Source organism: Nelumbo nucifera, chromosome 1 (genome assembly GCF_055504915.1).
Source record: "Nelumbo nucifera cultivar China Antique chromosome 1, China Antique-T2T, whole genome shotgun sequence".
In the NCBI taxonomy this organism is placed as follows: Eukaryota; Viridiplantae; Streptophyta; class Magnoliopsida; order Proteales; family Nelumbonaceae; genus Nelumbo; species Nelumbo nucifera.
The window spans coordinates 182,187,257-182,214,760 of NC_142649.1; the positions used below are offsets into that span (position 1 = coordinate 182,187,257).

Consider the following 27,504-nt stretch of genomic DNA (forward strand, 5'->3'; position numbering starts at 1 on the left):
TCATCCACCAAAAAGACCGTCGCGTTGTTCGGGTATGTTTTCCATCTTGCTGGACTTCATTTTTCTTTCTGTTTGGGCCCGTGCGCAAGGCTCTCTATCGATGGATTGGTCTTCTAATTCATCTGCGTTGGGGATACCTTGTTTTCCCACAAACCAAAAGGAGCCGAAGCGACTCCACCCTCAAACATTTGTTTGAGTCGTCCGACTTTTCACCGAACCACCAGGACTAGCAAATGGGCCGGATTGACCAAAGCCCATAAAGAATAAATAACATGATTTGATAGCCCATCACTTACCTCCCCCCATTGTATGTATCTAATCCCTCCCAAAACAAAAAACAAATAAAAAAAATAAATTACAAAGACCCCTCCCTACTATATGATCTGTCATAAAGATCTCTTGTACTTTGTTTTGCGACAAAGACCTCCTTTACTATGACCGTGAGACAAAGACTTCTTTCCGTTAGTTTTTCGTTAAAATTGTAGATTTTTCCGTTACAACAACTGGAAAAAAAGCATTATTCATCTTGATTCTCAGGCTCTCCATTCTTCACTGACCGCCCAGAAAACCACAGATCCAGAAGAGCTCTTCAAGCTCTCCCTCCAAGTTGCCCTTATCGTGTTCTTAAAGTTCGCTTCTTTACCCACAAAGCTTATCCCCAAGGTCAACGGCGATCCTCTTCTCGTGGTCACGCTGCGTGATTGCCTAACCCAGTTTGAAGACTCTATCTCGTCCATGCACCCTGGTGACCGGAGACTGCTGCAGGAAACGGTTCTGTGGATCCGATTGGTCATACATACATTGTTCATTGTTGTATGATGGGTCGAGTAAAGCTAAAGGCCCACATGCAATCCAGCTTTTAAAAATTGGTGATGGTGGTAGTCGGTTTTGAGGCCCAGTAATAGTGATTTTCTATATTAAAAGTTCAAGGACTTGAAGGGCTGGTCCCTGACCGAGTAATCCAAAGAAACCATGTTTTTCTCTGAGACTCATCCATGAATCAGTCGGGTATGGCGTGATCATTAGAGATCAGAAGAGCACTCTATCAGTCAACAGACACAGTGCAAATGAAATTGAAGCCACTTTAAATAAAGAATCATTCTGAGCATCAAATACGGCATACTGATTGCAGTCATCAAATGCGGCATTCTGAGCATCAAATGCATAAAGAATCATTCTGAGCGCCGCTCCGCTCGGCTAATCTGTTGACCCGAACGACCTAATCTATCACCACCAGGTTTACTTGTAAACTCGGTTGAGTTCTTCATTGCTACCCTCAACTCTTCAAGCACTGTTGCAGCGGTGGTGCTGTTCAACTCTTGTAGCCCGTCCAAGCAGGACTGCTCGTTCGTGATTGCCGCGCTGAGCCATGTCCTGAGGTCGCTGATCTTGGAAGCCGATAACAACTTCTCGCAGAGCTCGGTAAGGGCAACTTGGAGGGAGAGCTTGAAGAGATCTTCTGGATCTGTGGTTTTCTGGGCGGCTAAGGCTAGAAGCAGGAATTGGGGTGCTGTTCGGGGAAGATGAACAGTGCTTTTCTCCCAATTGTTTGAATATTTATTATAATGGTAGTATAGGAATTAAAACGGTGGATTTCAACCGAAAACTAACAGAAGGGGGTTTTTCTTACGGTCATAGTATAAAGGGGTTTTTATCTCAAAATAAAGTACAGGGGTCTTTGTCACAGACCCCATAATACAGGGGGTCTTTGTAATTTACCCAACCTCCTCACCTCTCATCTTGTTTAGTGGAAGAAAGAAAGCGCCACCGTCACAGATTACAGAGAGACCGGATAAATGATGATGATCGAATCATCCGTGGCGATGGGGTTTCGCGTCACCACAACCGGCGGTTGTTGCTCCGCTGGCGGCATAGCAAGTGATTATTTCTGTAATTTTTATTCATTTATCCTCAAAATCCACCTCTCCTTTTGTATATCTAATTTTCTTATTTTGAACATTTCTTGGTCTTAGATTATCGTCCCATATGGAGCTCCGAAGACCCCGTCGGCGTCCACATTACTTCCCGTCGTCTGTCTTACGGCGGCAGTCTTGATGTACCCTGGTACTTTTCTGGAACTGCTTCCGGTGGTCGTGCTTCAGTTGGAGCTCACAAGCTGTGAAATTGATTTACAGGAACAGAGTTCCAAGGCTCATTGATGGTTGTTCTCTCCCAACAAGAAACAGTATCTTGAAAACCAGAGTTCGGGCAGCAGCAAACCACGCAGGCTCGGCCTCTGCTCATCCGGATCGGAATGGGAAGCCTCGTTACCATCCGTTTGAGGAGATAGCGGAGCCTACGTTGCAGGACGACAGTGAAGAAGCAAGTCTCACTGCCGCTGAAACTGCTAGAACCATAATTGAGGTACTACAAGCTCTCTGTATCCAGAAAAAAACTTTATTGGCATGTTACTAAAAAAGGCTTTCACTAGATACACATTGTATTGATAACTCTAGTTACTCTATTTGAAACATAATCATGATTGGCTCATATAGTTCTTAGTCCATCATGGAGGTTCCTCCTTGTGTAGGTAAACAGCAAAGCAACTCTCATGTTTTCTTTATCGGTTAATGATGAAGTTCACGAGAACATCTTCTGGCCCGAGTTGCCTTATGTAACTGATGAACATGGGAGTAAGTAGGATTAATCATGCTTCTTAATAGATAAGTTTCGTCATGGCGTATTTTGGCATAGATATCCTCGGTTTCCTTATCGAACTTTTAAATGATACGGGCATGTTCCAGATCTTTATTTCCAGGTGAATGAAGATCAAGACATTCTGCAAACTCTAACTTCTGAGAATAACTATGTGGTATAAACTTCTGGATTCTGATCTTACTACTGTTTATGAGTTGACCGATTCTCAAAATGTCTCACTGGCAATCATGATATTGAATGCAGCAAGTGATTATAGGCCTGGATACTATGGAAATGCTTAGGGAGATGGAACTGATGGCATCTGATATTGACTTTGGCATTGAAGAAATCGCTGAAGAAGAGGAAGATAGTGATGATATTGATGAGGATGAAGATGAAGATGAAGATGAGAACGATGACCATGAAAAGGTGTGGTTATAATTGTGATTTTGTGGTATCATTTTGGATTTTCTATTTATGGAACAACTCTACTATTTAAGATTTTCCTTGTTTTCATTCTCTTTTCTTTTTTTTTTCTACTTAATTTTCATAGGATTGGGTTGCAATTCTTGAAGATGAGGAAGATGAATCGGATTCTGATGAGACACTTGGTGACTGGGCAAAATTAGAGACAATGCGTTCTTCTCATCCAATGTATTTTGCTAAAAGGCTGGCTGAGGTTAGTTAACCGAGTATGGTAACATTGATTAATATTTTTAGTATCCTATCATCTTATCCTAAGGCAGTGGTGGTGGTGGTCTAGGCTTTGAAGTTGAGAAGGAGACATAGATTAGGGCTCAGTCCCTAATGGAGGTAAACAAAGGCTAATGGAGGGAGGAATTAATGGGAAAGAGAGAGTCTGTCCCTCCTCCATCAAGGGGACTGCTATTTATAGAAGAGGAAGAGGGATCATTTGTGCATGGAATGAGGAACTCCAGAAAATATTTTCAAGGCAGTTAACTTGTACATCTAGGCTGATTTGATAGGGACACACGTTAGATTCTATGGTGGGTGACCAGTTAGAAGCCTGCACAGACTGTAACGGCCTTCACTTCTATTGTCTTACCACATGTCGTATGCAGAATGTCTCGCATGCCTGTATGGTGCTTTTGTTGATTGCAGGCCTCGCTTTTGTGCCGCTGATCAGCAGCTTGCTTTGCCGTGGCCTGGCATCTGTCTGTGTCTGGCATCTAAAGACAGTGGTTTTTTCTGTGAATGGAGGAGATGTCTGCAGTCAACTATTGTTGGTGGCCACAGTTATCCTGTGATGATGTCACCACAGTGATGTGTCTGTGGTTATTCTGTACTATCATATCCACAACATATAAGTTCATCCCCTTACACTTACATCTAAGGGGCTGTTTGGTACCATTGGCGCTTGAAGTATAAATATGCTGCCATATCAGTGCTACACAGACACTTTGAGTTAACAGTCAGTTTTCTGTTTGATTGGAGATGCTTTGAGTTAAAATGCCCATAAAACACTTCACATGGAAATCCATGCTAAGGGTGTTTCAAGAAACATCAATTTGATGTTTCCTAGGAAGCAAAGTCTCAACACCCTGACTGATGTGGCACTGATGTGATGCTGACATGGATGAAAAACATGCATTTCTTACAAAGTAGGGTTCAAGTACAAACAATAGTGCTTGTGTTTTAAGGCTGCGTTCGGTAAGAGTGCAAATGCAAATTATGTGCTTCATGAAAATGCAAATTGGTTTGGTTTTGCGTTCTCACTAAATGTATTTGGTTGTTATGGGTACAAACACAAATTCCTAGACTGTGATCTACCTTTTTTGCATTGACCAACTTTGCATCCATTTTTTGGAAGCAAAGTTTCCTCCCATTTTGAATGTTAACATGCAGGAAAAAAAAACAAAATTGCTGTCATTTTCAGTACAAAAACGTATTCTTATCAAATGCCTGCAAAACTGAATTGGAGTGCAAATTCAATTTGGTTCAGTGTTTATGCACTTCCAAATGCGGCCTGTTTCAACTCAAAGCATTGCAGGTTTAAACACCAACAGTACCAAAAACAACCTAGAAATATCCTTGTAAAAAATTATGACTCTTCATTTTATTTTTCTTCTTCTTTTGTCTACTGCTTGCAATGGTTCTTGCTGTCACCCTAAATTTGTGTTTCCTTGTTTAGGTTGCATCTGATCTTCCTGTGGACTGGATGGAACAGCCTCCGGCTGGTCTTGCTATACAAGGCCTTCTAAGACCTGCCTTTAATGAAGAGAGTTCTTTCATCCAAAAGTATATACCAGGCCATGAGCGCAGAAATGATAACTCAAATAATCAGGTTGAGGAAAATGCAGAAAATAAACTGGAAGATATTGGCATGGCTAATGGTGAGTCAACATCTGAAGATAATCCAGTGGCAGAGGAATTGGACAAAAATGAAAGATTAAGAACTAGGACTTCGTTTTACAAATTGGAGATTGTTAAGATTCAGCTGATTTTGGCACATGGAAACCAGGCATGTTCTGAGCTTTGTAGTTTCTTTTTGACAGTAGTTAATTGCTTTTGTTAACTACTTACGACATCAGGCCATCTTTTTTGAAAGCATGCATGGTAAATTAGACAATGTATTTTGTATCTTCTATTGGTAATCCAATCTTAAGGGTAGGGGTGTAAACGGGTCGAATCTGAATCCGATTAGAAAATTCGATTCGACACCCGATGGATATTGAAAATCAATGTTTGAATTCGAATTCGATTAAATATTCGATTCGAATTTGACCAGTTAATTATTTTAGGTAATTAATAAATATATAAAATAAATATTTTATCTATATAATGTATATAAATATATAAATTATTTACATAACTTAAATATTATATAGAAATTATATAAAATATTTAAATATTTTATATATTATATATTATATATAAGAATTAAATGATTGGTCGAATTCGGATATTTATCAAACCATATTAGGTCATACCCAAATTTAATTTGATTATGTTGAATCTTGAATTCAAAATCAGATTTTCGAATACCGTTGACACCCCTACTTAAGGGCCATTACCCAATGTTTGTTCCGGCTATCCAGGTTTTTCTGAGGTTTGGATTGGATTTGGCATTTACTTTTTTGCCACTTGTCAAAAGAAAAAAAAATCCCCTTTATTATTAGTTGATTCATCAAGCTATGGTTCAGAGAGACTGTGCAATAACTGATAGATTGATATTCTAATTCAAAAGACAGGCTTCTTAAAATTATCTTGTTACAAAAAAGTTATTTCTTGTTCCCAATTGTTGCTATTTCTACTTTGTGGAACTATTTTTTTTTTCCTTCCAGTCTAGATATCAATGATGAAGCCTATCTTTTTTTGTTGTTTTTAATTCATTTGTATGTATTTTAACTATTTTACATATCATAAATTCTTTGCTGACTTACATTTATTGGACATGTCTTTGTATGTAATGTATTCAATCTCCAAAACTACAGTGAACATTATTTTCCATTTGACCTCCCTACAGACTGTTGTGGCAATAGAAGATTTTCAGGAAGCTAAGCCAGATGCTATTGCACATTCATCAGCGAAAATTTTATCCCGTCTGAAAGCTAGCGGGGAAAAGATCACAGAAGCCTTAAAATCTCTCTGTTGGAGATGCAAGAATGTTCAAGTGGAGGTACTGCATTCTGTGCTTTGGAATAAGTTTCTGTACCTCATGTGGCAATTGTCTGAGTATTTTTATGAGAAATGAAGGGTCATTGAGTCACTTTGTGCTCCCTGGCAGTTGGAGGTTTATACTATTTCCAATGCACAACTTGCATGTTGTTAACCAGTCTTCAATTTTTGTGTGTTTGAATATACTAAATTTTAAACTATATGTCCCCACAAAACCGGGAAACTCCGCATTACAAGTATCTTTACATTGTGTTTGGTTGTGGAGAAAAATGAGAGAAAAGAAAAGAAAGATTTTCTTTTAGGAGTGAATAGTGCTAGTGTGAGCTCCAAAACGCTCATGGTCGGCCCAATAGAGTCACCACCCATTTTTGTTTAAGAGGAAATGGGTCCTCTTTTCAGGTTGAACGGTTCAGATTTTTAGACAAATAGGGACTCCACTCTCACTGGCCTAGAAAAAGAATTTCAAGAGTTCTTTGAATAAGGGGAGGGAAGGGGTTACGCACCCCTCTCCTTAGTTGCAAACACAACCCAGTTTGAGATCTATCTAGGCTTCTAGGAAACAAATTAGATTTACTTAATCAACAAACAAGACTAGAACACAAGGAAGGGCTGAAGGACTGTAAAGTTCATGGAAAACAATTTCTTCAAAAAAATGTCAACCATGGTTTAATGGGGATGTTTTCAGGGAGTGGGTACTGAATTCCCCAAACCGCTCTCTTCTCTCCCTTAAATACCTTTTTTTTTTTATTAATAACAACAGATTTCATTAAATAGTAGTAAACTTACAAAGAAATGGAGCTAAGGTATCTTAACTCCCCAGAAGTTGGGAATGCACCCAAACTGATAAAAACAACAATTATAACTGAGCCCATAACCTATACACCCTATTAACCCCTTGCCTAGCTAATCCATCAGCAAAGGAGTTCGCATTTCTCTTTACCCAAGTACACTGAACTTCCATATTCTTGATCAGCCATTTGAACTTTCTCTTTTCATTACTATAGCTCCACATCTAGAAGTGTCTTCTTTTAGCCAGTCCACTACGATCACAGAATCTCCCTCTATAATCAATTTCTTGACATTTAGATCTTTAGCCCTTTGTACCCCTTCTAAAGCTACTAACACCTCATCCCTTAAAGAGTCTCCCACTCCAATTGGGCCAGAGAACATAGCTATTTCATTACCTTTCTCATCTCTTAACACCCCCCAATACTTGAAAGCCCTGGATTCCCCATGCTACTGCCATCAAAATTCAGTTTGATAAAACCAGGAGGTGGAGTGTTCCATGTGAGATTCAAGGTTTTCTTAATTGAGACTGACCTAAGCAATTTCTTTCCATTTTCTTAACATATCATCTGTTGAAAAATCTGTGAACTCATCTAGTGTTTTCAGCCAGTGTATTACTCTTATATGAATCACTTTTAGCATAGTTTCCAAACCTCTCTCCTTTTCTGAAAAGATCATTGAATTTCTTTCTTCCCATATTGTCCAACAAACAACAGCTCTCACACATCTCCACATGATTCTTGATCTTTTTGTTGGGCAGTCAAGAGAAGAAGAGGAAAACAAGCTTTGCACATTTGTTGGGGAGATCCACCTGCACCCAAACAAAGAAGTAAACCATTCCCAAATACTTTTTGCCAAAACACAGGATATTAGTAAGTGGTAACCAGACTCACCAGTAGTTTTGCAGAACACACCAGTGTGGAGATAAATGGCTATTGGGTCTTTTTCTTTGAAGTAAATCACCTGTGTTAACTCTTTTTAGGAAAGCTTCCCAACAGAAACTCCCAACCCTCGGAGGTATAGGTTGACACCACACTTCCTTGACAGGGAATGACAAGCCAATAGGAATTTCCGGTTGTATTAGGGCTTTAAAAAAGGAGGCACAAGTAAAGGATCCGGAAGGAGACAAAGTCCAAATCCTACTATTTGTTTTTGTAGGCTCCAAGAAAACCCCATCAAGAATGGACAAGAGAGTTGAGGTACTATCCAATTTTGTATCCCTGAGTGCTCTTCTCAAACCCAAATTCCAACCAAACCCAGAATTTGAATTTAAAGGAACAAGGAATGTGGCAATTGGTTCATTTTTGAAGGTGGATATTGCAAAAAGGGTCAGAAATTGGTCTTTCAAAGGAGACTCCCCAACTCAAACATGTTCCCAAAACATAATGAGGTTATCCGAGTGCAAGTCATACATGATCCAAGGAGAAAACAGAGGCAAAATAGCTTGGATTGATTTCCAAGGTGATACTCTTGTAGACATAGCTAGAATCCTAGAGTCCCAACCATTCTCTGCAAGCTTGTGAATACTACAAATTATCTTAGCCCACAGTTTTTCCTTCTCCAATGAAAATCTCCACAACCATTTCCCTAGTAAAGCCAAGTTCCTCTTCCTTATGTTCCCAATGCCTAGCCCTCCCTCTTGCTTACTCCTACACACCCTCTCTCATTTAACCCTATGGTCCTTTTCCTCCTCTCTTGGCTCCCACAGGAAATCTCTCATTAGCTTTTCCAACTTGCTAGCCACCCCTGCAGGCACCTTAAAAACTGAAAGGTAATAAATGGGCAAGTTAGCTAGAGTAGACCTAATTAAGGTGATTCTTCCTCCAAGAGATAGATAGTTTTTCTTCCAAGATGCAAGTCTCTTTTCAAACCTCTCCACAACTGGAGTCCAAAAACTTCCTTTTTGAGGATTATCACCTAGGGGAAGACCAAGGTAAATTAGAGGCCAATTCCACACTTAACAATCCAAAATGTTTGCACACGCAAGGATCTCAGTTTCCCCCATATTCACACCTACAACACAACTTTTATCAAAGTTTACTTCAGATTCGACATTTGCTCAAAGAGTTGTATTGTAAGTTTCAAATTCCTAATCCAATTCATGTCCCCTCCTTCATGGAAGAAAATCGTATCATTTGCAAACTGCAAATGTGCGAGTGGTATGTTCTCCCTACCTACTCTCCACCCTTTGGTTAGACTTCTAGAATTTGTCCTAGAGATCAATCTCCCTAAGACATCATCAACCAAGGTGAACAAGAAAGGAGAAAGGGGGTCTCCTTGTCTTATTCCCCTCAAAGCTGGGAAGAAGTCCACCACCGTTCCATTCACCAAAATAGAGTAGTGGCAAGTCCTAATACACCTCAAAACCCACCTGCACCATCTATCTCTGAACCCAAAGTTCATCATCACCTCCAGCAGAAAGGACCAGTCTACCAAATCATAAGCTTTTTCCAAATCTAGCTTACAAACAACACCCTTTTTCCTTGATTTCTTAAAGTCCTCCACACTCTCATTTGCTATAAGTATTTGATCGATTATTTGCCTTCCCCTCACAAAAGCCCCTTGGTTATTTGATATAATGGTATTGAGTACTTGTCTAATCCTAAGGGACAAAACCTTCGGAATGATCTTATACAAACTATTTACTAGACTGATTGGTCTATAATCCCTTGGATGTGTTGCTTCTCTCTTCTTGGGAACCAAAGCAATGAATGTGGAATTCAACCCTGGATTAATCACTCCTCTTCTGTGGAACTCATCAAAGACCGGCATTAAATCTTCTTTCAAAATCTCCCAACAGTCTTGATAAAATGCCATCATAAAACCATCTGGGCCTGGAGCCTTTGACCTATCCATAGAAAATACTGCTTCATTTACTTCCTCCACCTCAAAATTTCTCTCTAACCATTCCCTATCTTCTAAACTTAGGTTTTGCCATTCCATATCCTCAATCAACACCCTATTACTTAAATGTTTTCTATAGATAGATCTGAAATGGTTTGCAAACGCCCTAGCAATCTCACCCTGATTACATAAAGTGATCCTCTCCACTTCCAAACTTGAGATAAAATTTTTCTTTCTTTTCCCACTTGCCAAAACATGAAAGAATTTAGTATTCCTATCCCCCTCCTTCAACCATTTACACCTCGACTTTTGTTTCCAGCTAATTTCCTCCTTGAGCAAGTCATCCTCTAATTGTTTTCACAATTTCCACCTTTGTTCTTTGTCCTCCTGTGTAATACAACCCCTCCCCTCCTTCACATCGAAATCTTCCAGTTGTGCAATCACAACTTGCTTCCTTTCTTCTAACCTCCCAAATTCTAAATTATTCCATTCCTTAATTTTACCCTTCAAGAATTGTAGCTTCTTATGGAACTTCATCCCTTTCCACTCTACTATAGGATCACTCTCTATCCACCAATTCTTGACTTTATTAATAAAACCCGGGTAGTGTAGCCACATATTTTCAAATCTGAACGGGGCAGGCTCTGTATTTCCCAACTCTTCCTCACCAATCATAATAGGCCAATGGTCTGAAGTTACCCTTGGAAGTGCTCTAGAAGTCAAACTACCCCAATGTTCCTCCCAATCTATTGAAAAAGGAAATCTAATAGTTGTCAAGACATCTAGGCAATTTAGAGGGGGAGAGGGTGAGGAACTAAGATGGGAGGGAAAATGGAGGGGATGGAGTTCGTGCAGGCAGGTCAGTGGAGGAGATCCTTGAAGATAGAAGCAAAAAATCTCCTGTTCGAAGAGATGAGAATCAAGGGGAAGGTAAGCCTGAAGGTAAGGGAAGCGAAAAAGGGTACAATATTGCTGGAAGGATTAGAAGTGATCGAGTGGCTAAGAAAGTTCATAGCTGGAGCCTGTTCAAAAGGTAAGCAGATAAACTGGCAGGATTTTAGTACACTAGAAGGGAGAAGATATGTTGTTGAATGTAAGAGGAATAGAAAGGGGTTCTTCATAGCTTTGACTGGATTTTTTGGGAAGGGACAGAGGCAACTGGTGTGTCTACCAGCAGGAAAACAGAACCAAGGCTGGGGGGAAGTAGACTGGTTGCTCAAAGAGTTCTTAGTTCAAAGAGTAGCAAATGAGAAAAAAGTCTCCATAAGGGAGGAGAAGGCTTATCTCAGTAACAACAGGGTACAACAAGGGCCAGTGGTCATGGCAAAAACAAAAGGCCATTGCAGAATGATGGGAGGTCTAGAGAGAGAGGAGTGGGATAGTAAGTTTGTGATACAAGTCAAGGAAAAGGTTAATGATTGGAGGAGGGTAGCTGACTTACTGGCAACCAGGTTGAAGTTGAAGAGTGTCTTCATAGTAACCCCCTTCGATAACTGTAAAGCCATCCTAGATCCATTAGAGAATGATTTGGAAATATTAGCTATCATCAATGTTCAGGCCGAGTTCGGATCATTCACAGTCTTCAAATGGAATCCAACATCCAACTCCAAGGATTTTTTTGTTGAAGATGGTGTGGTGGCGCATGTAATAGGCTTGCCATTCCATCTATGAAAACAAGAAATAGTAGAGTTTATAGCTGTGTTGTGTGGAGGAATCTTGAAAGGTGCTTTTTGGGGCGATCTCTATTCAGTAGTGATCCTGCTAAGTGGTGTGAAGCCAGAAGAAATTCCACAAAAGGTAGAGGTACAAACAAAGGGGAGCTTTGTCTCTGTGTGGTTAGCTTCCTCCATTGAAGCAGGGCTATGGAAGGAGGCTCGGTTGGTAGGAGGGGTGAAGGAGGAAGAAGAAGCACTACGTGGACTAGTGAGATTGGGTAATTCAAATGGGAAGGGATGTTTCACTAAAAAGGGCCAACATATTTTGGGAAGCCAAAAAGCTTTGGGGCAGTTGGAAGGTCAAACCTGGAGAAAGCAAGAAGAGGGTATGACAAATGGCAGATCCTTTGCGCAGGTGGTGTCAGGGGAAAAAGACAAAAAGCTTCTATTGTCGAAAGGGAGAAAGCTGAACCAGCAATCTCAGACAGGGAAGGTTGCTGGTTCGACCATTAAAACAGGGGGCGTGACTCTTTAAGTGGTTACGTGGGACGAAAAGAAGGGCCCAATCGAGTGGATCCCTATTATGGTGGGCCGGAGAAGGCTTTTCAAATAAAGGATTTAATGTTGGGCTCCTATAGTCTTGAGCCCAAGGCCCATTATAAGACAGATGGGCCGAGGAACATGTTAAGTAAGCACGTGACTGGGAGGAGGGATGAGCTGATAGACGAGATAAAGCGTCTATCTTCTTCAACCCCGAACCCTTCCTCTCGACCGAACAGTTCAGGCGCAAAAAGTCTCAAGGCTCGCAGTCTCGAGGCTCTCTACAGTGGGTCCCATCCAACCTGGCAAACCGTCTCTCACCAGATAGGCGCAACCCGAGATACATGAAGCCTAGTGATGAGAATAGAACAGGGCTTGAAGATTGGTTGAGTGAACAAAACAGTAACGACGATTCTGATAGAGATGAAACGCTAAGTCTGGGAAGTTTGTCTCCAAAAAGCAACAATGATCTTCTTGAAACAGAAAGTTTGCATACAGAGTTGTTCTTAGAGGAAGAGACTGAAGAGGCAGGTGGCGGGAAGACTAGGAATGGTGAAGAAATTGGTTCTAAAGCTGTGAAAACTCCTCTCTTCGTCGAGGGAGCTGACCCTGAGTCTAATGAATTACAGGATGTTGGTGGAGAGGGACAAGAATCGGCCGTGAGGATGGATGCGGGTATTCCAGTGTCGGAAACACAGAGAAAGGTTTTCCAAGTGGGTAGGTTGTCAGGAAGTGATTCTTTCACCATGTCTACTTCCCAACCTTGTCCAAAAAGGGGAAAGGCCTTAAAACCATGTGCCGCCTGTCAGCAAGTCATTTTCAGTGATTCTAGTCCTACCCCTGTTCTATCAGGTATGGGTGTCAATTCTGTTTTAGGTACTGACTTGTTTGCTATGCCTGTAACAGATATCCCAACTTCCCATCCAGGAGTTTCTAATGCAAGAGAGAGGGTGATAGTGGAAGGAGGAGAGAGGGTGTTGGAAGGAAGTAGTAAGGGGGAGGCAGATAGAATTTGGGAGTTGATCTGTACAATGATGGAGGAACAAAATAAAAAGGAAGGACTCGTAGAAAGATGCTGTAGCAAAAATAAGTGTGAGAAGGGTAAAATTCTTTCTCAAACATTGGCTGGAAAGGATGGAGAAATTGGGAAGGGGGGGGGGCAAGAGGAACAAATAAGAAAAAAAGATCTGAAGTGGAAAGGCTAATCTCAGACATTGAGGGGGATTTAGAATTCAGTGGTAGAGGGGATAGGAGGAAGGGCCTAAAATGAGGAGAATATGGCCTCTTATTGGGTCCTTTGCTATTTTGTATCGATGAAAATTATTAGCTGGAATTTAAGAGGGTTAGGGAGTGCAAGGAAGAGAAGGGCGATCAAAGACCTACTCCGAAGGGAAAAACCTGATAGTGTGCTGTTACAAGAATCCAAACTGATGGAATTAGATGGGAGATGGGTGAGGAGTTTTTGGAGGTCTAGAGGTTTAGGTTGGAGCTCGTCTCCTTCTTGGGGAGCCTCGGGGGGGATTGTAACACTATGGAGGGAGGATGTGGTGGAAGTAGTGGAAGAATTGATAGGCAGATTCTCAGTTTTCATTAAGTGCAAGAATGTAGAAAATGGGTGTGTATGGGTCTTAACCAATGTTTATGGCCCTAATTCCTATAGAGAGAGGAATGAGATGTGGGAGGAACTATATGCAATTAAGGGGCTATGGGATGGTCCTTGGTGCCTGGGCGGGGATTTTAACGTCATTAGATTCTCTGATGAAACCAGTAATCCCCAACAGGTAATCTCAACAAGCATGTGGAAATTTAATGGTTTTATTGAAGATTGTGAACTGAAGGAAATACCTCTGCTGCAAGCCAGTTACACTTGGTCCAACCTTCAGGAAACCCCTTTGTGCTCGAAGTTGGATAGATTCCTTTTTAACCTTGCCTGGGAGAATAGTTTGGAAAACTTGGTTGCTAGGGCATTACCCAGGGTCACCTCCGATCACTGTCCTATCCAAATAGGAACTGAGTCTTTTCCTATAGGATCCAAACCTTTTAGATTCGAAAATATGTGGATTACCCATCCAGATTTTGTGAAAAAAGTGAAGGAGTGGTGGGGTGAGGAGGAGAGGGGGGTAAGATGGAAGGGGATCAAGTTCCACAAGAAATTAAAAAGGTTGAGAGCCAAAATAAAAGAGTGGAATAGAGATCAGTTTGGTAGAATTGAGGAGCAAAAATTGGGCTTAATCTCTCGAATAGAGAATTTGGATGTAAAGGAATCTCACAATGGGCTGACCGAGGAGGACAGAGTGTTAAGGAGACAATTAAAAAAGGAGTTGGAAGAAGTGTTATTGAGGGAAGAAATCAGTTGGAGACAAAAATCTAGACACAAGTGGATTAAGGAAGGCGATGGGAACACTAGATTCTTCCATGATTTGGCCAATGGGAGACGAAGAAAGAATTTTGTGACCAAACTAGAGATAGGAGAGGAGGTGATTACCAACCAGGATGACATAGCCAGAAAATTTGTGGACCACTTCAAATCGATTTATAGAAGGCCTTTGAGTGAGAGAACAGTCATGGAAAGGGTGGATTGGCCAAGGATATTGATGAAGGAGTGGCAAGGTGGCTGGAAAGGGATTTCAAGGAAGAAGAGATTAAGAAAGCTGTCTTTCTAATGGATAGATCCAAGGCTCCGGGTCCAGATGGCTTTACAATGGGTTTTTGTCAAGACTGTTGGGAGGTGTTGAAAGAGGATCTAGCTGAAGTCTTTAAGGAATTTGCAGACAATCACACTATAATCCTTGGAATTAATGCCACCTTTTTGGCCTTGATACCTAAGAAGAATGATGCCAACCACCCAAAAGATTATAGGCCTATTAGTCTGGTGACAAGCATCTATAAAATTCTGGCTAAAGTGCTCTCATTGACAATCAAAACAGTCCTCCATACCATCATTAGTGAAACTCAGGGGGCTTTCATTCAAGGGTGACAAATAACAGATCAGATCTTAATTGCGAATGAGTGTGTGGAGGAAATGAAAAGGTCTAGTAGGAAAGGATTCATTTGTAAATTGGATCTTGAAAAGGCCTATGATTTGGTGGACTGGGAGTTTCTATTAGAGGTTATGCGGAATGGTGGTTTTGGGGACAAGTGGTGTAGTTGGATCTTTGGGTGTATCAGTACTTGTCACTACTCTATTCTGGTAAATGGTACGGTGAGGGATTTTTTTCCAGCTTGTAGGGGTGTCAGGCAAGGGGATCCACTTTCACCATTCCTTTTTACCTTAGTAGCTGATGTGATTAGTAGGATCATTACTAAGGCTGACAGCGAATATGCCATTAGGGGTTGGAGAATAGGGAGACACCAAGTCCCCGTCACCCACCTTCAGTTTGCAGACGACCTAATGATTTTTTGTGAAGGAGGTCTTAGTGAAAAGGTAGCAAACCTAAAGGAGCTAATAAAAGGATTTGAAAGTGTCTCTAATTTGAGAATAAATTTGGAAAAGAGTTGCGTAGCAGGTATAAATTTGGAGGTAGGGGAGGTCGAGGCTATTGCGGAGTGTCTTGAGTGTTCCACCTTTGCTTGGCCTATGTCATATTTAGGGCTTCCTTTAGGGGCAAATCCTAGGGAGAGTAGATTTTGAACCCCAGTGTTAGAAAAATTTGAGAAGAGATTAGTCTCTTGGAAGAGGAACTATATCTCTCTAGGAGGAAGAATTACCCTAATAAGAGCTACCTTGGCTAACTTACCTACCTATTATTTGTTTGTCTTTAGGATACCAGTTAGGGAAGCTAGGAAGCTGGAGAAGTTGATGAGAGACTTCTTATGGGAGCCGGGACAAGAGAAAAAGGATCACTTGGTTACTTGGGAAATTGTGTGCAGAAGTAAAGAAGAGGGTGGTTTGGGAATTGGGAGGGTAATTAGAAAGAATCAAGCTCTGTTAGGGAAATGGCCTTTGGAAAGAGAGAGATTGTGGCATGAGGTGGTGGGAAGCATTCATGGGAGGTCAGAGAATGGATGGGATGCTGGTGTATCGAGGCAAGTTAACCTAGCAGCACCTTGGAAGGCTATTCACAACACCCTTCCTCAATTCCTCAATTTTATCATGAATGAAGTTTGTTCTGGCAACTCTATCCTTTTTTGGGAGGATATTTGGGTAGGAGACTCACCGTTAAAGGATTTGTTCCCCTCGCTTTTTTCTATTTTCTTGTACAAAAAAGAGGTGGTCTCAAAATTTGTCTCACCCTTGGGAACACCCTTAGATCCTACTTGGGATTTTGGTTTTCGTAGAAGACTTAGGGATGCTGAAATTGAGTCTCTTTCTTTTTTGCTTGGGTGTCTTAATCAGATTTGTTTGGATCCCTCCAAGCCAGATAAGAGGATTTGGACTCCTAGACCCAATGGAACCTTCACTTGTGATTCTTTTTTCAAGTCCATCTCTCAACTTTCTACTCACCAACCCTTTCCGTCAAAAGAAATTTAGTGTAGGCCAGTCCCCCCAAAAATTATGGCTTTTTGTTGGGAAGTTTTCCATGGGAAAGTAAACACTTTAGACAACCTACAAAAGAGAAGACCTTTTCTCTGTATTTCTCCTAATTGGTGTATCCTCTATAGAGCTCACAGTGAGGATTGTTACCATCTATTAGTATCTTGTCCCTTTTCTGCAGACCTTTGGGCTTGGCTACTTTCGTTGTTTGGGGGTAGTTGGAGTCTACCAGCAGAAGTTCACATGCTCTTCAACCATTCTACCTTTTATTGGCCTACAAAAATAGGGAGAATTATGTGGAGATGTGCTCGTGCTGCCTTGACTTGGACTCTTTGGAAAGAAAGGAATCTCAAAATTTTTCAAGATAAGGAAAGGAACAGCCAAGATTTGAAAGACTGTGTGTTAAACAGGGCAATACATTGGCTGAAGACCTTGGAAATCTTTCGTCAGTTCTTCTTTAATGACATTTGGAGAAATTGGTTAGCAGTAGCAAGGTGCTCATCTTTAAAGGCCAAATCAATTACAAGCTGGTCTCCTCCACCCGAAGGCTCAATTAAGTTGAACTTTGATGGAAGCAGCATGGGTAATCCAGGATTATCCGGAATGGGGGGTGCTTTGAGAAATGAGAAGGGAGAGATTTTGTTGCTCTACTCAGGTCCTTTGGGAATTGGGAATTCCATTAGGGCAGAACTTTTAGCTGCTGTACAAGGGGTCTAATTTGCAAACCAGCTGGGGGTACAACAACTAATAATCGAGGGGGGATTCCAAAGTGGTGGTGGGTTGGTTGAAAAAATTCTGAAGAGGCTATGTGGCAATACAAGAATGAAATGAAGAAATTTAGTTGGTTGACAAGGAATATATTGGTCACTGTACAGTGGGTGGGGAGATCAGCAAATACCTTGTCAAATGTGTTAGCTAAGCAAGGGGTAAATAGGGAAGAATTATTTTGGGCTCAGTTGTGATTCTTGTTTTTCTTTCCTAGTTTACTTGTAAGTTTCAAGGAGGGGCTGCAGCTCGCGCCTCTCACTGGGATGATGTATGAACTCACTCTAATTTGCTTCTGAATCAATAAACTTACTATTATTCATCAAAAAAAAAAAAAAGAAATCTATCCAGCTTAGAGCATATGGGATTCACTTGTAGGTTGGACCATGTATAGTTACTATGTGCCAAAGGAATCTCTTTGAGTTCAAGAAACTCTACAAATTGATTAAATTTTCTCATGCGTGTAGTCACCCTCTGTCTAGGATTATTTGTTTCTTCTGAAAACCTAATTACATTAAAATCACCTCCTAAACACCAAGGTCCATCCCACAAGCCCCTTATATCCCCCAACTCTTCCCATAGATTCCTCTCTCTATAATCATTAGGCCCGTAGACATTTGTTAACACCCACTCGAATCCATCCTCCACTTGCCTAAACTTCAATGAAATTGAAAATTGGCCTATCAACTCCTCCATTGCTATGCCAACCTCATTCTTCCATAATGTTATTATACCCCTTGCAGACCTCCAAGAAGGTGCGGTAGCCCAACTGACTCCCCTAGTTCTCCAAATGCTCCTAACCCACCTAACATCAAAATCTGCTCTCTTAGACTCCTGTAGCATAACTATATCTGGGTTTATCTTCTTAATTGCCTCTTTAATTACTGCTCTTTTTCTAGCACTTCCCAACCCTCTAACATTCCAGCTGACAATTTTCATTTTGTTCTTTTTTCTTCCCCCCCCCCCCCGCCTCAATTCCAGTAAATCATTACTTAACCCCCTTCCTTCTTTCCCCTTTGACACCCAGATTCTTGTCTCCTCCAATATCCCTCATCAATCTTTCAGCCTCACTCAGTTTCCTCTTCCTCACCTTACCTCCCTCATTTTGTAGGAAAATTTTAAGATCATTTGGATCTTTCAAGTTACACCCAAGTTTCCCCACAAATGCTGCCACAGAATCCTCACTATTCACCTCCCTTACATTTTGCTTATTGGATCCTCCTTCCTTACTTGTACCCTCACACTTAACCCACCTGCCATCTCCTTCTGTATGTTATTTTCCTCAAACTCATCCAATAGCCTCTTAAAAATTTCCCAAAGTCTTGAATTTCTTTCCATTACCTCCTCTTCCCCTTCACCTTTCTCAATAGCCTCTCCACTTCTACTATTCTCTTTTGTTCCCTCTTCTCCAACACGTGCTTCGTTCTCTTGAATGGGAATGGAATCTAGCACAACAGACAAAGAGCAATCATTAGTAACACAAAACGAATGGACACAGATACCTGAGTTTTTCTGATTTCGGGTGGGATTGCAAGGATTGATAATATTGTCTGTCATTCCTTGTTTTGGATTGTGAATGTTTTCTGTGTCCTCGGCTTGGTTCTGAACAGACAGCTTTCCCTTCACTTGTACAACACAAAGATTACTTCCTACACCCTTCTGTTTACCCCTTACTGAGATAGTTCTATTTTGCCACTGAGAAGCCTCAGAAACCTCCTTACAAATAACCTGCCTAGCATTCTGGTTTGGCAATGGAACTTCTGGTTGTGAGCGAAAGTTTCCATCCCCGTGGGTTTGTCTGTGCTCAGCTACGTTGGCCTCCTCTTCTCTATCAGATCGAGCCTTCACACCAACATTAATTCCGTTTTCTGCATCTTCTGTAAAGAGCCACTCTAGATTTAATGTGGCTTCAACTTCTTCTAACTGCAATTTCCTTTCCCCTACACTTCCTAGGCTGGTCGAATCTTCAAACTCTTCCTCTCCTTCAACCTCCTCCACAATGCAGGCCATCCAATCTTCATCCACTGCCTCCCTCTCATCCACACTAGCTCGTGCATACCTTGGGTTTGGCCTGTCTGAGTAGGACTGGACAGCACTAACCGACTCCGCATCTGTGCGAGATGCCCATTGCCAAGGGCGCCTTGATCCAAGATCGGTCCTTTGTGACTGTATGAAACCAGCCCCAGCTACCTTTGTTGGAGAAGAAGATAGACAGAGGCTACTGTCTACAGTCGCAGGCTTCTTCACCCAACCCACGTGATCACTTAAAAAATCACGTGGGTTGGTCTTCACACCAAGGATTGAATCGCGCCTACTCCCGGTTGGTTCAGAGCAAACGGTTCTTGGTTTATACTTAATCGACCCACAACCACTCTTGGCCATGTCAGCGTAGGAAGCTCGGGCCTCTTTCGCTCCTATTAATTCAAAATTTTTTGAAATCTTTGCCTTAAATATATTACTTAACCCTTGATTTTCCTTTATCGACTTTTCAGCTTCCCCATTAAGATTTCTCTGCTCGCCACTATTCCTCACCACTGATTGTAAGCCACGTGTACACCAGCCCGCCACATCAGCATCTTCAACCTCGGTTCTTCTTCCCCAAAGAGTCACTTCCACTTCTGAAATCAACCAGACACGATACCAGAAACCATCAGAGAACACTTCAATGGATCTGGGCAGCAACTCTGGTTTCACCCCTGCAATAGCCTCAGCAGCATATAAATCTTGAAGATAAATCTCCTCCAAGGCTCCTCCCATCAACCTCACTATTTTCTCCAGGTTCGGCTCGTTCCAAAGATGAAACGGAAGATCAAACAATTTAAGCGTGAAGCTTCTAGTGGTGTGTTCCATCTCATTACAAAGTGGCTTCCAATTTTGGAGCTGGAGCAATCCCTGTTCAGAGTTGAACGTAGTGAAGTCCCACTCTCCATCACCTACATCGATGATTGCCTTCCTATCAAAGAAAGGCTTCAAAGCTACATCGGATTTTGTTCCTAGGTTGCACACCACTGTGTCCAGCAATTTTCCTCCAATCCTTCACTTCTTGATTAGCTGTTAACACCATTCTTCTCTCCCAGATACTCTTCTCCACCTCAATCAAGAATCTTTTAACCCCCATCGAACTAGCAATTGCTTCTCTGCAAAGAGAAAAGCTCTGTTTTGTAGTTTCCTGTACCTCATCACTTTCGTCAACTACCATTTGGTTCGAATGGTTATGTTCGCTAGACTCCTTTTTGTTTGCATCTAGTACCTTGTTCAAGCCACTATCAATATGTAACAAATATTGTTGTAATTTGTCTGCAACAGCCAACCATCCCTGGACCTCCTTCCCTTTTGGAATACATACCATCTGTCTCCTATTGTCAAAAAACTCTGATAGCAATGAACCATCCTCTCTCATTTCTTCTCAACTCAACTTCAAATCTCTTCCTGTGTACTTCTAAAAAATTCCTCCAGCCTTCTTTCCTGTTAGAGTAGGTTACTCGATCAATAAATCCTTTCAACCACAACACAGCTGCATCAGTTAGGAGGACCATCGTCCTCCTATCTTCTCCGATTTTCAAAAGGTTCCTACCTCCAGCCCTTCCAAGATCGAACAAGATTCTCTTGGTCTTAACCTTCAACTCAGTTTTCCACCTGTTCACCTTCTGGAAAACTCCTTCACTTCGACCTCTCTCCATCTCAGTTCACTTCAACCTCTGGCCAGTCATCCCTTAGTGATCCCTTAAGCACCATTGGCTGATAAAACTAAAGAATCCTTCCATGAACCTTAAATTCCTTCAAACTTACCACCACAATAAGCAAGCAAATGACTTAGAAATCAACTAAAATTACTAAAAATCAAGCAAAAACAATAACAAGATGAGCTGAGAAGATTACCTCTCAAGTGTAGCCTTGACAGACAATTTCCAGCAACTAAGATGGACTCTAAAATGCACGTTGAAGGTGATCCTCGTTGGTAGTTCGATTCCAAACGTTCTTGGATGGTAGGAAATGTATATTTTAGAGTTTCTTAGACTTAGCTATGAGTTAGGGACGAGATTGGGAGAGCTGGAGTGATCTGGATGCCTGTCAAAACCCTAGGATTCCCATTGACATAGGGTTTGGATATGTTTTCACTCAAGGTCGAGTTTCTCTGAATTGTGGGTGCTCTCCCTTCGTTTTTCTCCCATTTTCCCTTAAAAAATGCACGACTTATAGAGGATAGAAAGCAAACCACGTCTGCAACTTCTTCTCCACGCATCCAAGACTTCATAGGGCTTTCTCCATGCGTGAAATCTCGAAGATTTTGCTTGTAAAAGCTTCCTATCATCATTTGTTGATGGTTCCTAATGAAAGATTGAAGAGATTTTGGGGTTTTTGACCCCCCAATGAAGTGGTTTTCGTATCTGACCTTGAAGGGCTCAAATTAGGCATGCTAATGGCAGAAAACATAAATTAGAGATGGCCTTTATGTCACTTCCTAGGTCCAAGAAGGGTTATTTTGGGGTTTTTGGGTTTATTTGGCCTATTAGGAGCAAGCTGATTGGCCGAAATGTTTAGATCAAGGCCAACTAAGGGCGATTTAATCTGGAGCACTGAAATAATCTTTTTAGTTTAATGGTTAAATGGAGGAGTTAGGCCGTAAAAATTGACATATTGGGGTTTTTTGGGTCTTTGAACATGGTGGTGAGGTCCGATTGGTCAAATAAATCTGGAATGATGGAGATCCATGGCATGATGTGCTCTAATCAATGAGATTTGCTGAAATAGAATCTCTGCTTGATGGCGGGTCAAATGAGGGAATCTCAAGGTGAAATTTGGCGGGTAGGCATTACTAAACATCTTAGATTTGACGGAAAAGATGGATCTTTGATCAGAGATTTGAATTGGAAGATTTAGCTTAGATTAAGGTTTTAACTTGGAATCTTGCTAGTTTCGGAAGGAAATGAGGGAATTTACGGTTGAAATTGAATGGGTGGGTTAATTTAGGGTTTTGGAATTACTGAGAGGGATTTGATCATCAAGATTATAATTCTTGGTGCAGTTGGAATATTTGTCAATGGGATGATCAACTCTAGAGATTTTGAGTTGAAACGTAAATTAAGTTGTTGAATCTTGTGAGGAATTTAGGTTTGGTCCTTGGGGCTTATCAGTTTCTATGATTGATTGTCATGATTTTGGGATGGGATATGGTAGTTGACATATCTCAATGATTTTAAAGTTTGGGAGCGAGAACAAAGGCATAAAGTGAAGGAGCTAAGCCAAAAATTGGCTGCTGACAGCTAGCTTGGCTTCTTCTCACTCTCTCCACTGTTTTCTTTTGTTTTCTCTACCTTATGTAGAGAAAGTACAAGAAGTCAAAGAGAAAACTTACCTTCCTATCTTGCCTTAACTTTCTTTTGTCTTTTGGTTTCCCTTGTTTACCAAACTAAGGAAAGTTACTCTCTTTTAGATTTTCTTTGCCTTTCTTTTTCTTTTCAACCAAACTTATTTTTACTAATTAAGTACACTTTGAAATATTCTATTGATTATCCTTGTTTACATACACGTTGCAGCTTGTGCCATTGGAAATGGTCTTGCGCAAGGGAATCTTGGTCTCTTGGATCTCATATGGAAATTGTGGACTAATTGTTATTTTAGTTTTTCTATAGACAAGTAGACAACCACTTGTCTCAGTATCTATACTCTCTTAGAGCACATGAAGGAAAACACTGAGTAACTAATTACACTGATGTGGCCTTCCAGAATATACGAAGTTGAGTGGTGGTATCATGTGCCTATTTCCTCTTGGCCTTTGGCCAAGTCCCTTGGAGCTTGGGCTTGGGCTGTATCAACCTGGCCTGGTCCTGAGTGTGGGCTTTCATTCCTATCAGAGCTCTTATGGAAATTGCATGTTTTGGGGCTTCTGAGGTCTTTAACAGGAATTTAAAGTGGAAAATGGCCAAGTGGCTCCCTTACTAGAATTTTCCTGTTATGATACGTGGTATGACTGGGTTTAGAGAGATCTATACTAAGATGGTGCTTACCAACATGTATTTTTTGTTTTTCAAAACAAAACCACTCATATGATCAGCCCCTTAGTTTATATTTTATTTGACTTTGTTTCCAAAGTGTCCATGTCTCAGTGCTCACTGAAACCTGTTAACCATTTAATATTACTTAGAAGTCTCAACAGATGACTAATTGTTATTCCCCGCAGTTTGCTAGGAGGATAAAGAGAAAACATTACTCTTTGTTATCAAGTTCTGTTTATTGCTGATATTTGCAGGTTTCCTATTATTTGACGAAATAAATTAATTAATAAATATTATAGATTTTCTATTATCAAAACTTCAATTGAAAACAAAACTTACATTACAGTTTTCATAAACAAAAAAAAAAGAGACTGTAGTAAAATTTTGTACCATTCTGAGAAGTGTAATGTGTAGAAATGGTGCCTGCCCTGTGGCTGTTTGGCTTGGTTAACTCCAGGAACAAAAGAGAGCCATGTGACTTGTAGTTGGGGACTTGCAATATTACCCACCAGTCATCATAAAAGAAGAAGTGAACCCTTCATGTTGTTTGAATGTTTTGGAAAGAATTTTTTTTTTCTCTGCAAACAATGTACATATTCAGGTCAAGCAAGGAAGCTCTGTAGATGACCCCACCAATTTATGCAACTCTAGGGATCCTACAACCAATCTAGATTTGCTATCAGATAGGGGAACTCTGGATCAGACATAGTGCATGTTTGCATTCTCACAGTCCAAATCATCCTATGGCCAATCCAGATTTTCTTAAATTTCAATTTTTAATTCAAAAGGTACCCATAGATGGGCTTATTTTGACTGTATGTCAACGTCTTTTACACATAAGATTGTTTCATGACATAGGTTGGGGAGAGGAACATAAGATTGTTTCAAAACTAATTTGCCACATGGAACAGTGGAAGATTCCTGGGTTGTTTAGACTTCTCACTAAATGATCCAACTAGCAAATTTGTTCCAATACACACATGCATGAATGTATACTGTGGGTTTGCCAGTTGAGTTTAGTGAGCTCTTCAAAATAACCCAGGAATCTTCTACATGGAAAATTAGTTTGGATCTTAAAAGGAATGGCAGTTTTCCTCTTCCCATCCTATGTCAATGGAAAATTTTGACCGACCTTGTGACATGTTCAAGATAGTCTTATTTTATGGACAACCTTTATGTTAAAAAATGAATGACTAATCAACTGGGCAAAGCTCCAATACAAGGTGGGTGGAACATAAGGGTGATGGACAGTGGGATTAAACACATACCAATCCAGTGGGTACCTTATCTGGCAGATGGTTTGGATTGACCACAAGACCCCTCAATGTGGCAGAAATACATAGTTTCATGTAGGAAGCTCCCAATTGACCCAATTAGGGCCGAGAGAAGAGAGGGAAGGAGGGGGAGAAAGTTTAGGGGTGAAAATGGATCGGATCGTGATCTGATCTGAGATCCAATCCTATTTGGTCGAATTTGGATCACCCCTGTTCGGATCGTTGGAACGGATCAGATTCGGATCACCCCTATCCGATCCGAGAAGATTTGATCTGATATATATTATATATTTATAAATATATATATATATATACATATATGTTATTCATTTATTTATAAATACATTTTTATATTGTATTTTTATAAATTTGTTATATTTTTTTTTATAAAAACATGTATATATATGATGAAAATAATTAAAAAGTACTTGTATTTTTTGTTTTTACTTTATTTAAATTAGTATATTTTATTTTTCTTTTAATAATTTTTTAAATTTTTTTAAAAAGTCAGATCGGATCAGATCAGAGGATCATGTCCTATCAGATCCGATTGGATCGGATTCGACATGAACAGTGTCGGATCGGATTTGAATATGCCCTGATTTGAATCCGATCCGATTTGTTTGCATCCCTAGGAGAAAGGTTACATGCATTATGAACAGTGTTTTAAAAGGCGTGGGAGGCGTATGCCTGGAGGTGCGCCGCTAGGCGAGGCACTCCCAAAATGCCCTGAGGTGTATGCCATAGGCGCTGACACCTCTGAGGTGTATGCCTTAGGTGCAAGAGGCGTATGCCTCATGCGCTTTTTTCATGAGGCATGCTAAAGGCGTACACCTCATGCACATCTTATATAAAAAGACAAAAAAGAAAAAAAGAAAAAAGAAAAAAAAAAGGAAAGGAAAGGAAAGGGAAAGAAAAGGGAAAGAAAAGATAAGGGGAGAGAAAATGGTTTGACCCCTGCCCCTTCTGTTGGGGGGCGAACCCCCGCCCCCTTTTCGATGCAGTCTAATTTGTTTTTTTGAGTTAGGGGGGTCTTGCTCCGCTCCGGCAAGCGAGAAAAGCGAGCTCGCCTCCAATTTGACAAGACCCCCCCTTTCAACTAATGTTATGCATCTTTATTCTTCTTAATATAAAATTTTTTTATTAAAAATAAAGAAAAAAAATGAGATCCCCCTTCCTCCTCCTAGCCCCCCTCCTATTTGAGGAGGCTTACGCCTCTTGCGTTCTGAACTACACCTCATGCCTCTAGGTAGTGGAATGCCTCGCGTCGCCTCTGTGTTTTAAAACATTGATTATGAGCTTGTATTGTGGAGTAACTGCACATCTACCCTAATCTGAATTTTCCTAGAGTACATGAAATTTTAGAATCGGTATCTTAGATATTGACTGTTGCTGCAAATTGATACAGGAGGCAGCGCTTGTTGGTGTAGATAGTCTTGGTTTTGATTTGAGGGTTTGCTCAGGAACACAGGTCCAGACATTGCGGTTTGCTTTTAAGACACGGGTATGCTTTGGTGATTAAAAATCTTTATATCTAATATGCACTTGAAGTTTCTGTTGCTCTGTAATCTCTTTGAATTCAACCACCCTAGTCAGGCAATTTCAGTTAAGGGGTCTTCTTAAGTTTCCTTTTGTAAGTTTGAGGTTTCTGCTTCGGATAAAATCATGAAGAAGACTCAAACCAATTTCAGTTAAGGTGTCTTCTTAAGTTTCCTTTTGTGTTATGAACTAATACAAAGAGTTACGATCTGCTACCAACAATTGCTCCCAACACTGTCCCAACCATCCATCACAGTCGCACATTGGGAACATCTCCCCATGAGTGACAAGGGAGATGTTCCCAATGTGTGGCTGCAGTGATATGTTGGGAGCGTTGTGTTGGTAACAGATCTCTATCCTAACACAGTGCAGTGTGGATTGGGTCTCTATCAGTTTGACCAGAAGCTGGTAGATGCACAATTCAGGACTGCTAGATTGCATTGTAATCCTATTGGTATGTCATCTTCAATGTGAAATTCATTTCTTACAATTTGATTTTTTAGCTTCTGTTCCTATGATCTTATGAATCTGAAGAGCCTAGCATATCCGAAATTTTTGGGGACAGGAGTTTGAAATGTTATCTCTGTAAATGAAAGAATGAATTTTATTTGCAGGCCACTTCAGAGTATAGTGCTGAGAGACAACTTCGTGAACTATTATTCCCAAGGATCCACCACAAATTACCAAAGCCGCAACAGGCCCACCAGAAGGAATGCTGACTCTATTGGGTTGTACATTTCCATTTGCTTAATTGTTTTTTTTTCTTTTTTTTTCTTTTGTAATTTATGGGTCCCTGAATCGAATCTGTCAGGTCAGCTGTTCCTTGAAATGATACGCATCTTATGTATTTTATGTGAAATATATACAGAAGGTGCTGGGTATCCATTGCCTTTCATTTATTTGATCAGAGTTTTTGCCATACTTCTCGCTGTCTATATTTTACTTTCATTGTTTTTAGCAAATGCCAATTCTATCGTGGTTGGAAGCTGGGAACAATTAAATGAAGAGCAATTGGACAATTTGCAAACGGAGATGTTGATAAAGAAAATAGAACTGTGAACAAGTTACAGAATGAACATCAAGATCTTTGATCAGCAAAGCATTCTTGTTGAGACTTGAGAGGTAGGAGGCTGGTAGAGCTGGTAACAGAGGACATTGTTCGCGTTGATCATCCTTTCCCAACTTCCTTTGATTAGGTTTCACTCCTTGAATCAGCCGGCGTATTATTTCCTGCAACCTGCAACAGCATAGCAGGTCTCAATAAGACAGAATAACAAAAAGAAAAGGAAGAATAGAAAAGCTTTGTTAAATAAAACATCTTCGCTTTGAATTTTTGTGTAAATAGAATTTTTGGA

The 27,504-nt window shown here is 40.6% G+C and overlaps 1 protein-coding gene across 3 annotated transcripts; it reads left to right on the forward strand.

Moving 5' to 3' along the window:
- The first annotated feature begins 82 nt into the window (after positions 1-82).
- On the forward strand, positions 83-27,070 carry LOC104600224 (uncharacterized protein At3g49140). Of its 3 annotated transcripts, none has more exons than XM_010263073.3 (11): positions 88-1,890; positions 1,974-2,064; positions 2,136-2,364; positions 2,531-2,633; positions 2,745-2,812; positions 2,902-3,066; positions 3,191-3,316; positions 4,790-5,119; positions 6,125-6,277; positions 26,019-26,114; positions 26,764-27,070. In XM_010263073.3, the coding sequence occupies exons 1-11, from the start codon at positions 1,797-1,799 to the stop codon at positions 26,866-26,868; spliced, it is 1,560 nt and encodes a 519-aa protein (XP_010261375.1). In that variant the 5' UTR covers positions 88-1,796; the 3' UTR covers positions 26,869-27,070. The 3 variants fall into 3 exon arrangements, with proteins under 3 accessions (XP_010261377.1, XP_010261375.1, XP_010261376.1); XM_010263074.3 differs by having other exon boundaries at positions 90-1,878; XM_010263075.3 differs by lacking the exon at positions 26,019-26,114 and having other exon boundaries at positions 83-1,890.
- Positions 27,071-27,504: the final 434 nt, after the last annotated feature.

Bases quoted from the DNA above. Each gene is read 5' to 3' on its own strand.
- LOC104600224 (XM_010263073.3), top strand. From the start codon at position 1,797: ATGATGATGATCGAATCATCCGTGGCGATGGGGTTTCGCGTCACCACA. The intron at 1,891-1,973 runs GTAATTTTTATT...TCTTGGTCTTAG, and splicing joins CATAGCAAGTGATTATTTCT to ATTATCGTCCCATATGGAGC. The intron at 6,278-26,018 runs GTACTGCATTCT...AAATTGATACAG, and splicing joins GCAAGAATGTTCAAGTGGAG to GAGGCAGCGCTTGTTGGTGT.